Source organism: Anguilla anguilla, chromosome 7 (assembly GCF_013347855.1).
Source record: "Anguilla anguilla isolate fAngAng1 chromosome 7, fAngAng1.pri, whole genome shotgun sequence".
Classification (NCBI taxonomy): Eukaryota; Metazoa; Chordata; class Actinopteri; order Anguilliformes; family Anguillidae; genus Anguilla; species Anguilla anguilla.
The window spans coordinates 9,273,110-9,284,700 of NC_049207.1; the positions used below are offsets into that span (position 1 = coordinate 9,273,110).

The 11,591-nt window shown below is 43.9% G+C and overlaps 1 protein-coding gene and 1 long non-coding RNA gene across 3 annotated transcripts; one reads left to right on the forward strand and one right to left on the reverse strand.

The window, feature by feature from the left end:
- Window positions 1-170: 170 nt before the first annotated feature.
- On the reverse strand, window positions 171-2,390 carry LOC118232372. Its single transcript, XR_004766263.1, has 3 exons — window positions 1,578-2,390; window positions 916-1,001; window positions 171-742 (listed from the first exon to the last, which is right to left on the reverse strand). It is a non-coding gene; the product is annotated as an uncharacterized LOC118232372 (long non-coding RNA).
- Window positions 2,391-5,614: 3,224 nt separating this feature from the next.
- Window positions 5,615-10,861, forward strand: cbll1 (Cbl proto-oncogene-like 1, E3 ubiquitin protein ligase). Of its 2 annotated transcripts, none has more exons than XM_035427428.1 (6): window positions 5,615-5,702; window positions 6,740-6,907; window positions 7,160-7,260; window positions 7,380-7,463; window positions 7,905-7,978; window positions 9,382-10,861. In XM_035427428.1, exons 1-6 carry the CDS (start codon window positions 5,690-5,692, stop codon window positions 10,460-10,462), a joined length of 1,521 nt encoding a protein of 506 aa, XP_035283319.1. In that variant the 5' UTR covers window positions 5,615-5,689; the 3' UTR covers window positions 10,463-10,861. The 2 variants fall into 2 exon arrangements, with proteins under 2 accessions (XP_035283319.1, XP_035283320.1); XM_035427429.1 differs by having other exon boundaries at window positions 9,397-10,861.
- The last annotated feature ends 730 nt before the right edge of the window (window positions 10,862-11,591 follow it).

Genomic DNA, 11,591 nt, shown 5'->3' on the forward strand with positions numbered 1-11,591 from the left:
CTGCGATACTGATAGCCAATTGGAGGAGAGGCATTACATCAGCTTGGGTGGGATGATAGGCCAATCACAGAGTCCCATAACACATTGGGAGGACAGCATCCTTGGAGATACACCTGAGAAAAAGGCAAAACCCTTTGGGGGGGTGGGGGTGGGGGGGGGGGGGGGTTGGGACTTGGAGGCAGAAAGAGACAATCTTGCTACGATCGTGTAGATCGTGCAGGGTTAGCAAACAGACATGGTACGTACACTTAAAAGGCTTGGGCTATGGCTACAAAAACTCTGAAGGTCTGACAGAAAAGCACTGGGCGCGGTATCAGCTCGGAGAATTCATATATTCAGCTAATAGGCTTTGCGACAGCTAAACCTAATTGAGTCATTTATTTGAAGGCTGAAATGCACGCATGATCAGTCTAGTGTAGACAGGCTAGTCAGCTAACTAGGCAGCTTGTTGGCCTAACTAATCATGCGTCCTGGAAGAGTACTAAGTTGAAAAAGCTGCCTTTTGAAGTTTTTTTATGGGAACTAACAAAACTGCTGCATGTTGTGCCTGGGTCCCCAAATGTAAAAAAAAGGAGGATTGTCGAAATGGAGGCGAGCACTCTCACCACACCAAAACCGTCAGGATGTCATCACGGGGGGAATTTCCTAACAGCAGTGGACGTCAGTACAGCATGGTGAAAGCAGGAGCCCAGGAGCTGCTGTCACTGTGGGCTGAAGTAGATTGGACTGATCCCAGAAGTGTCTGTAGCAGATATTTCGCTTTGGGTTAAATTCCCCAGCACCACAAGACATCCTACTTACTACCACTAGCACTGCTACTTCTACAGCAACAACAATAGAAATTCTCATTCTTAAAAAAAGTGAACAATATAACAAACTCAAAATGTGAATTCTACCAGAATTACGACTATTTACCTTCCTCTTTACTCCAAGCTGGCCTCCTGGTATTCCTCCTTTTTGTCATGCTTTATTTGCAGCGTATAATCATGAAGACCCTCCATCTGTCACAGAGGGCACCAAAGTAATCCAACAGTAAGACCAAAGTAATAAAGACCAAATATTCCAATGCTCGCTAGTACATGAAATTACTATTGTTGTGTCAAAATATCTATTCCACAAAGGTGAGCACAAGAGTTGTCAGTTAACTTTTCCAAAGTGTGCTACCAGGCCTTTCAGCTTTTCCATCGCCCTCTAGAGGCCTGAGTCCAGTGTCGCGCCGCTCCTCTTGTTGAAAACAGTACTAGAAAAGCCCAGATCTAACTAAACTACTGTAGCTCTCAACAGAAAGCATGGCTCCCCAGTATTCATCTGATAAAGAACCCATCCCCAAGAGTGCTCTAATTTATGATGCTAGTTAATCAGCTACCGCTATTTCCATAATAAATCAGAAATGCAGGAGAAATGCAGTGAGACATCTATCAAATGTCAGCAGGCTACACTGGAAAAAGACACCAAAGAGAAAGCTGAAAAGAAAAAACTTGACCTCTAGTTCCACCACATGACATATTCTTAAATTGCAATTTAAATCAACTTAAGACAAAGCAATGAGTGCAGAATGGATCTTGACAGCTACTCACTGTCATGTAGAGAATCCTCATGCTTCCTCTTCCATCTTCACCAGCAAGAGTGTAGGCCCGCAGAACTACACTGCTGGTCCACGATAAGGTTGGCAATCCCAGAAACTGAAATCCTCCCTTCCTGGGTGGTGATGCCACAGCTAATAATTCACCATGGGGGGCTACTGGACAAATCACTTCTTTTCTCCATACTGTCTTACACGACCAGCTTTGGAGGAGTAGGCTACATTTCACTTGGAGCTTGCACAGGCTGACTGCAGATGCCTGACTGGCCACAGGATGTCACTGTTGCTTCATAAAATGACTTTTGAAGCGCTTCCCTGTGGTGTGTCCTGCCAGTCAGGAACTACATATAATAACTAATATTAGGGTACCTGCACACCTCGTTGTCATACATTTGCCACCACCTTGGCTCATTTGCCTTTTTTTCCTTTTGCTCAAGTTTTCTCTTGGCCTTTTCCGCTTCTTTCTCTGCCTTCATCCTCTTTTCCTCCTGTTTTTTCTGGGCTTTTCCCACCGTTTTCTCAGCTCTCTTCCCAGCTTCTTCCCATTTTCTCTTTGCCCTTTCCTCCTCTTCAGCAGCCCTCTGACTCAGTTTTGCCAGTTTTTTCTGGACTCTTTCCTCCTTTTCTTTAATCCTTTTCTCTTCTTTGTTGGTACTGAATTGCCTCCAATTTGTCCAAGAAAAAATCTTTTTCTCCTCTGCTTCTTCCATCTTCTCCTCCATCCATATATATTCCTCCCCTTGGTCTTTCTCCCACATTTCCTGTTTCATGCCCTCCTCTCTCCATCCCTGTCTGCTCGGCCCCGCCTCTTCGCTCTCTCTCTCCCACACTTCCTGTTTCATGCCCTCCTCTCTCCATCCCTGTCTGCTCGGCCCCGCCTCTTCACTCTCTCTCTCCCACATTTCCTGTTTCATGCCCTCCTCTCTCCATCCCTGTCTGCTCGGCCCCGCCTCCTCTTCTCTCCATCCCTGTCTGCTCGGCCCCGCCTCCTCGCTCTCTCTCTCCCACATTATCAGATCTTCTTCTTCCCTCCATCCCTGTCTGCTCGGCCCTGCCTCCTCGCTCTCTATCTCCGCTGCTTCATCTTTCCCTGCCATCAAAGTCTCTGCTTCTTTGATTATGGTCTGCCGTTCGCAGAGTAGCCTCTCCTCGAACTCCTCTCTCTCCCACTGGACGCTCCTTTGGAACTCGCTCCTGATATTTGCGAGCACAACTCCTGACCACTCAGCCCAGTTGCTGAGCATGTCTTGTGCAAAGGAGCACTTCCACAGGACATTTTCTGCCTGCATCTCTGTGTTCTGGCCCTGGAAAAAGTAAACACGGCTGAGAATAAATATTATCCCATCATGAAGACCGTACCCCTGGACTCTCACTACCTTATATAATTAAATATATAAAAATGCATTGTATGTAGTACTTACGACCATTGTTTCTTTGACATTTCTCTCTTCCTGTTGCTGTTCAGCAATTTTCTTCTCCATCACTCTCCTCTCGTTTTCAGTTTCTTCCCACTTTCTCTCCTCCGATCTCTTCCTCCCCATCCCTTCACTGCTCCTTGCAATCATTTTCTCCACCTCGTTCATGATGGATTGCCTCTCAAGGAGAATCTTTTCCTCCATCTCCGCTCTCTCTCGGGCAAAGCGGACCGTTAATTCACCCATCATGGTGGTGTAGATACTCCCACACCACTCATTCCAGGTTCCTCTTATTTCATCCTCAATGGATTCCTTCCACTCCTGCAGCCGGGCTTCGGAATGGAACTCCTCCATGTTCCTGCTCAAATAAACATGCGAGGCATTATTGTACATCAGGAGGAAACTTTCAGATTATTTAATGCGCATTTAAGATCTCGTGCACATTTCACTGATTCCAGTGGCATCTGTTGTGCGATTTTATTATGGAGGTATTTTTGTAGCAAAAGTAACAAATCTGTAGAACGGATTCACAAATCTGTAAATTGTTTCACAAATGCGTAGAATGGATTCACATATCTGTAAATGGTTTTTAACAATTCTGTAGAATGGATTCATTCATTAATCGACAGATTTGTGAAACTCATTTACAGATGTGTGACTTTCTACAAAAAAGTACCTCCACAATTTAATTGTCAGCATGGTAGGCCAATACGTCGTACAATACATCACATAATACGAGAAAGGAATTTTAACGTCAGATCGGGATCGCAATGACTATTATTTTAGTTTTTTCGGAATTTTGAATTTAACGCTAAATAGGTTCCGCTCAAACGACCTATACTTTTTCATTTATAACAACAGTCATCTAAGTTCAACAACATTGAAAAGTTTCTACTTGCCAACACAACTTTAGATGTTTTGTAGGAATTTGCTCAAAGGACTTTTCAAAGAATTTGTCTATCGAGCGAAAGTAAAGGCTTCCTGAATAGGAAATGTCTTCTGGAAGCTATTGCAAAGTGATAAAAAAATGCGCATTATATACCATTCGAATTCCTTCAGGCATTATGACGTCACAGAACCGTCCTACCTTACAATAGCAGGAATATAAGTCCCGGCAAAAACCACTGTGACGGAAGCGCGTAAAATTATTGACAAATAAATGAGATGCCACACAAAATTTTAATCTCTTCTCAGAATGAGATGCTCAACTCTTCAGAATGAGCCTAAATTTGTTTCGGTTGGTGAGGTGTTTTCTTAAATAACAGAAGCTGCGTTATTTTGCCTTCTTTGGTGTTATGTTTTTGTCTTCTGTGATTATATTCAGTTGTGGTGCAGATTACATTTTACACACAATCCCTTTATTCCACTGGATATTGTCTCTGAAGCAAGCTTTGCCCAGGGGAACAACATCAGGACCCCACCAGGGAATAAAAACCACAACCATAGTTTAGTCCCAAAACCAATACACTACACTGCCACTTAGTGCTAATATTTCAATTAGTCTAAATGAGAGAGGCTATGTACAAATTGGGTGGGTCCTGACTGAATAAATAGATCATACCTAGAGTGGATACCCGTTAAGAGTTGATTTAGATGGTATACAAAATCTTAATGGGTTCGCAGTTTTATGAACCCAAATCAACAATTCAATATTTTGAAAGTGTGCAAAGAGGGCTAATGATTTGGGAGAATTTCTGGTTGGAGTCACTCGGGAAGTACTAAAGATCACATGTTCAAGAAAATGTTAAAATGTTTCTGCAAATGTATTATGCGCTGATTAACAAAATATTACTGTTCTTTCTCTTCATGACATGTTCATTTTTACTTTAAGAAAACAATAAATATAAGGCAGGCATCATCCATTATGCATCATTGTGCACGACTACAAGATTTCTGCATGTGGTGTTTATTTTTTATTTTTTTGCCACAATTTGGCAATAAAAAGCTGAAAATAAACTAATTCCATAAGCTGTATCGTGATACTTGTTAATTCAATTAATGCATATTAACCGCTTTTGTGCAGATGCCAAATCTGGCTTATTCTAACCCATCTAGGTAGTGTCCTATTTGATGCTTTATAACTCCTGATGTGACCATCAAAGACACTAGGAAAATGTCCTAAATGAAGAAAGACACTTTTACTCCTTTAGTGTAAAATGATATTAAGAGAGCCACATGAATCCAAATCTATCCAAAATGCCTAAATTGTGCATTGCTGTAAATCGTAACAATCATATACTTCACTACAAATCATGCATGTCACTTAATGTAATACATAAAGTTTGGATGACCACATTCTCTTCAAATGGTAAAATGGAAAAACAGGGCCAAATTACATTCCAATTTTTGGAAACATTTGGTAGCATATATTTCTTTGGAATAGAGATTGATTAATTTGTCTAGGCTAAGATAACCAATATTGTTTGTTGCAACGTATGTAGCCTTAGCTGGCCTAGCTTTTGTAAGTTTTATTCAATAGCTTATAGGCAGTGCTTTGTATGCCTGAGTAAGTTGACATTTATGCGAGTTTATAACGACTTTCGTTGGTAAGAATACTGGGCTCACTGCTTGTTGGGTTATGCCGCTTGATGGCACCATCTTTCTTTCTTGCAGATATTTCGTAGACTTCCTGAGAAAGCCGCGCCCCCTTCAATGCAAGTTCCGCTTTCATTGGGCACTGTAGCTCCAAATCATGGACCAGAGTGGTAAGGAGGGAATAACCATTTTGTTTATATTCTGAAAGAGAATGATAAATATGTTGAATACCATATCGACAGTGTTTACAGTGCATGATAGATCTGTTTCCTATAACGGCAAACTTTCCTTCAGGACATTGATTTCTTGGAAATCAACTCAATTGTGACTTCTGAGAAGCGTTTAAGTTGCGGCCTGTTAGCGACTCAAAGCTAACACTATTAGCTAGCTGGTTCTTGGTTATTAAGGTATTTTACGGTTTTAAATCGTAATATTAGCTTGCTACTACATCTGGTGTATGCTCTAGAAATACTGTAACATTGCTCTGTAAAATGTAACTAGTCTGTTGCTAGCTACCTAATTCTAAACACATGTAGGAGACTGTTAGCAAGTTATGTGTGCCAACGATAGCACAGGCATTTTGCGGGAGTCACTGCGAACGTCAGCTAGCTAGCTAACAAGTTGGTGGCGGCCTTGTGATTCACGCCGTTACCAAATGTTAGACTGTTAGTAGCTTTGTTCATGTACGGAAAACGGTGCGTTTTGGCGTTCTGTTGGGGAATCTAGTTGAAATATTTGTGTACTTCAAAGAAACGGAAACGGCGACATGACAAGACATTGTGTCTTGTAGCTAGCTAGCGCTATCTTGTGAAACTAATGTAATCTTACAAGTTATTAATAATTTCAGCGAAGATTCAAAACAAGGTATGGTTAAAGCTCAAAGTACTTAGTTTATAGCATTATTCAAAATGTTCATCTCACGACGGTTAATTTTTTCCAAGCTTCTGCGTAAAATGCTTTAGGTTAAAGGACCTGTGGAATCGATCCCACGTTTTAGTGTGCTAAAACCAGATGTAATATTTGCAAGAAGCCAACTTGTCAGTACTAACCAATGTAGTTCCTGAGGGTCTGTACTGGTATATCATGTGCTAAATGACCTATTGTGTTCTTTAAATGTAGTATTACGACAGACATACAATTCCAAATTACAGATCAATCCTCTGATGCATGAATGATAGATTCCAAAACTGTACTTCCCTGCTTTCAGATAATGATTTGCAGGGCACAGACGGCTCGGGAAGTTTGGGGGGTCCCGATGTCCGTAGAAGGATCCCTATCAAGCTCATCTCTAAACCGGTCATCCGGAGTAAGCCTGTAGTTCGGCCGCAGCGAGCAATGAACCGGCTGCCTTCCAAATCACAGACGGGGGATGAAGGTTCGCCCTATTTTTTGGTCGTAACACTTTGATAATAAATTAGTCATAACCTTTATGCTACACTATACAAAATGCATATTCCTGATAAAAAACTCTAATGTCTGATGCAACTACAACCTGTCAGCTGTAGTTGCATCAGACCAGAGATTGCCGTGGACACAATTGCACATATTTTCCAAACATAAATCGGGGATAAGTGTTGTTGTGGCTCTGCAACTACAGTTTCTAACCGGTCCTTTTCCTGTTTTCCAGAGAACTTTGGTTACAAGCAGGAGGAGAGGTTTGAATGCAAGTCTGGGGATGCATTTGGAAGTCAGCGGAGGTTTCCTCAACAGATGTTCTGGGATTATAAGGTCCGTTTTATCTGCAGTGTCCCCATAACCCTTCTCAAGGGTAATGGCCTTTTAAAGTACCCATTTATATGGCGAGTTTCAGTTTGTGTAGTTAAATGTCTGAACACTTGTTTCCTCAGCTGAACTTGCTTGGAGCAAAGGACGACACTCCTGTGCATTTCTGTGACAAGTGCGGACTGCCTATAAAGATTTATGGCCGCATGGTATGATAAAGCTTTTTTGGATATGCATGTGTTGTCTCATTCTGTGTTGTTAAGCCTGTGTTCCAAGAGGAGTTTGCCCGACCAGTGTGAAACTGTTCCTCTGTCAACCTGGCAACCCCCTTAATTCTTCAAAGGCATACTGTAGGCAAATCAGCCGGACCGGCTTGTATTACAGTCCGGAAATCAGAGCAATTTCTTTTTAATTCCATACCTATGACCACAAGCTGTTTATTATGGGAGCAACATTTATGGTCGATTTTACACCAACTGCTAATATGAAGATTTCCCTCTTGAGCATTTGCATGTGTGTTTATTATTATTTTTATTTATTTATTAATTTATTTATTTATTTTTAACAGACTATTGCTTCACGTTGTCGTTTTAACTATTACGTCAGCTGCGCGCGTGCGAGACGGTGATCGCGCTCTCCTGTCTCCACAGATCCCCTGCAAGCACGTGTTCTGCTACGAGTGTGCCGTGCTTTACGAGAAGAAGTGTGACAAGATGTGTCCTGGGTATGCTGCACATTTCTTTTTCCCCCTTTTTCCAGCGTATTCCTCCGTTTGCCTCCCCCTTTCCCTCTCTCGGTCTGTCGGTTCTCTCTCTCCTGTACATGCAGTCCTTCCTCCCCGGCCTCTTCATGCACTTTTTACTTTGTTCAGGCATACTGTTCCTTCCCTGTGTGGTTGGTTGACACGTTGCACTAGAGTTGAAATCATTTACTTTTTCCAGCCAGCCTGTCTTTAACTATTGACACCAGGCAGGCCCAGAGAGGATGGGCTTCTCCTGAGATTTCTTCCCACTGGAGACATTTTTCTTTCCACTGGGAAATATTTATATTTTTCTTTTTCTTTTTTTAAACCTCTTGCTGGTTTGGGGGGGGGGGGGGGTTCATGCTTGATCTTTCCCAACTTTCCTATTTTGTGTTAAGTGTGTCTTCATTACAATGTCTGCAAACAGCGCTGTGGAAATCAAATTGATTGAACTGAATCAAAACTTTATTATCATTGCTGCTGTAGCAGTTGTAATGTTTGAAGGAATCGGAAATGACCTTAAGAAAATAAGAATTATCTTCTGAATTGCACGAATGCTTAAGTGAGAGTTTTATACCGTCTGGCTGTACAGGCAGTTCACATACACTATGCTCTGACTGTGTCATGGTGTTTTTGTGGGTGTGCAGCTGAATAAATTGTGCGCACAGTCTGTATAAACAGTTTTTGTGTTGCCATTGCATTGAAAAGAGGGCATCAGATGAACAATAATGTAGGACATAATAAATTGAATAAATGTGTCCAGCACACTTTGAAAGGGGTGGCACCTTTTCAAATGCTTGCTTACAATGTTCCTCTGTCCGTTTTACCCTTTATGTTTCACTGACCCAAGTAACTGTACAACATCAGGTCGTTCTTATATAGGTTATTTAATTATGGACCAGGAAAGGGAGTTTAAGTACTCTAAGAATGACCTCTTCATAACACTACTGTGCTCTTTGAAACGTACTCTTGGCATGGGAAGTGACATAATTTTTTTAATTTTATTAACTCCCAGGGTTCTTCATTGAATTTATGTTGCATTTCATTTTTTAATCATCATGTGTTGTGGAAATTAATTGTTTTAGACAAATTCCAAGCCTGTATTGTAGTAGTGCTGTTATTGTGCTGTTTCTCTGCACAGTAAGCTTTAATATGGTAGCGTATATGTGATCTCCAATCTCAGATTTAAATTTCAGTGTAGTGTGCTATTGGTATCATTTCCCTGACTAATTCTTCACTGTGTGTACTGTCGCTAAGTGCCATGCTAGTGCATCCTAATAGTCCGTGTGCTTGCAGTCAGTGAAGCCCGGGTGTATGAGCGGTTATTGAAGCTGAGTGTCTGTGCTGTCGCTGGCTCCACTTCCCTTACTAAATCTCAAGCACAGTGTGTCCCTGTACAGCTGCACAGACCCGGTCCAGCGCATCGAGCAGTGCCTGCGTGGCTCCCTCTTCATGTGCAGCATGGTGCAGGGCTGCAAGCGCACCTACCTGTCCCAGAGAGACCTGCAGGCCCACATCAACCACCGGCACATGAGGGCGGGCAAACCCGCCGCCGGCCGGCCAGGCCCCGGCGGGGGCGACGCCCTGCACCTGCCCCCCACCCCCGACATCCCCGAGCGCTTCCTGCTGCCCCCGGACAAGCACCGCCTGCCCCCGCCTCCGCACCTGCCCAAATCGCACATCCTGCTCCCGCCCCCGCTGCAGCACGCCGGGCACGACCCCTACGGCCAGCCGCCGCACGACGACCTGCGCCCCGCCCAGGCCCCGCCCTCGGCCTCCTCCGACCTGGGGCCGTCCCGCTCCATCGCTCAGGAAACCTTCCGCATCGCCACGGTGACCACGCGCAAGCACAGCAACCTCATCACCGTGCCCATCCAGGACGACTCCAGCAGCTCCGCCTCCCGGGAGCCCCTCCCCCAGCCGGGCCCTGGCCCCGCCCCGCCCCACCACCACCCAGGGGACTACCCCGGCCAGCCCGTCGTGTCCCACCCTCACCACATGATGGCGCCGCAGCAGCATTACGGCCCACCCCCTCCCCCCCCGCCCCCCATCAGCCACCCCATGCAGCACCCACCCCAGGGCTCAGGGACCCCCCATATGGTGTACAACCAGGCCCCTCCCCCCATGTCCTCTGCCCCGCCTCCCATCACTCCACCCCCTGGACACATCATTAACCAAATGCCCCCCTACATGAACCACCCCCCACCTGGGCCCCCTCCCCAGCATGGGGGCCCTCCTGTCAATGCCCCACCGCCGCACCACTACAACCCAAATTCCATGCCGCAGTTCTCTGAGGACCAAGGAACGCTCAGTCCCCCGTTCAACCAACCTGGAGGACTGAGCCCTGGGATATGGCCAGCCCCCAGGGGGCCCCCTCCTCCCAGAATGCAGGGCCCCCCTCCCCAGGGCCAGATGCCTGGACCCCACCACCCTGATCAGTCTCGGTACAGACCGTATTACCAGTAGAGTTCCCTTCTCAGAGTGAATGGTGTGAAACAGTGCCCTGCCGCTTACTGGATTAAATAATGTACAGCAGTTTGTTTTGAGTGTTGGATTGATGGAGTCTTTGTGAGAAGTGCCAGGCTTCTGCCCTCTCCTTGTAATGCGCATAAAACTTAAGGTGAACTATAACATGAAAAAAAGACACCGATTGCTTTTAGGGTTTTTTGCTCCCTTTACAGGGTAGATTATGGTTTAAACATTTGGTGTTCATTTCTAGAAGAGTCTGTTCCTCTCAGACAGGCATTTATCACCTTCAGTGTTAGGTTTTCTTCTGTCCTGTGCTCAGGATAGAACTCCACACGTTTTTGTTTCCCCCCCTCCTCCTCCTCCTCAATAAATTTTTAAAAAGTTTCAAAATGAAAATGTTTTCATTCCATTTTTGCGATAACAGTGAATGTGCTTGTCTTTGAAATGAAAGGACAAATGTGAGATTCATGAACTGTGCGAGACCTCAAGTGTGGACACCAGAAGTGTTTCAAGAAGTGTTCCAACTCCCAATTTTTTCCAATTCCATCTCCCAGTGTCTTCCATTAGCTCTGTGAAGTGATTGTTCTAATTGGTAATGGCAGCACAAATGACCTTTGGATGTTTTTTTTTAACGTTACAACTTTGGACATGTATTCTGGGCATCAAGAATATAATTAAAACATAAAATGGAGAATGATATCTAATGTAATGTAGCGTGAGGGCGAAGACTTGTCAATGATTCATCTACACGCTGAGGCACTTTTATCTTTTTACAAACTCGGGTTACTGAAAGAGGGATACCGTCCAATTTATCTGGCACCTTTCTCAGATGAGTTATTACCATCAGCCATCTTTGGCCAGTCTTGGCATCATATAACTTGATGAGTTTGATTGTGTAAGTCTGGCTTGAGATTTCCATTTATATCTTCTACTCAGGTGGTAGTCAATGAATCTCTTGACACCAGGATTTTTTTTTGGTGGTTGGGATTTCAGAAGATGGACAAACAATTTTTGTTCCCCTTATTTACCATGAATGTCACTTTGTAAACCTGATCATGAAGACCTACTGTGTCTGCAATCAAACTTGGTGTGGTAAATGATTGAAAAATTTAGATTTTTAAAATGT

Bases quoted from the DNA above. Each gene is read 5' to 3' on its own strand.
- cbll1 (XM_035427428.1), top strand. The intron at 6,908-7,159 runs GTTCGCCCTATT...CCTGTTTTCCAG, and splicing joins ATCACAGACGGGGGATGAAG to AGAACTTTGGTTACAAGCAG. The intron at 7,261-7,379 runs GTCCGTTTTATC...TTGTTTCCTCAG, and splicing joins AGATGTTCTGGGATTATAAG to CTGAACTTGCTTGGAGCAAA.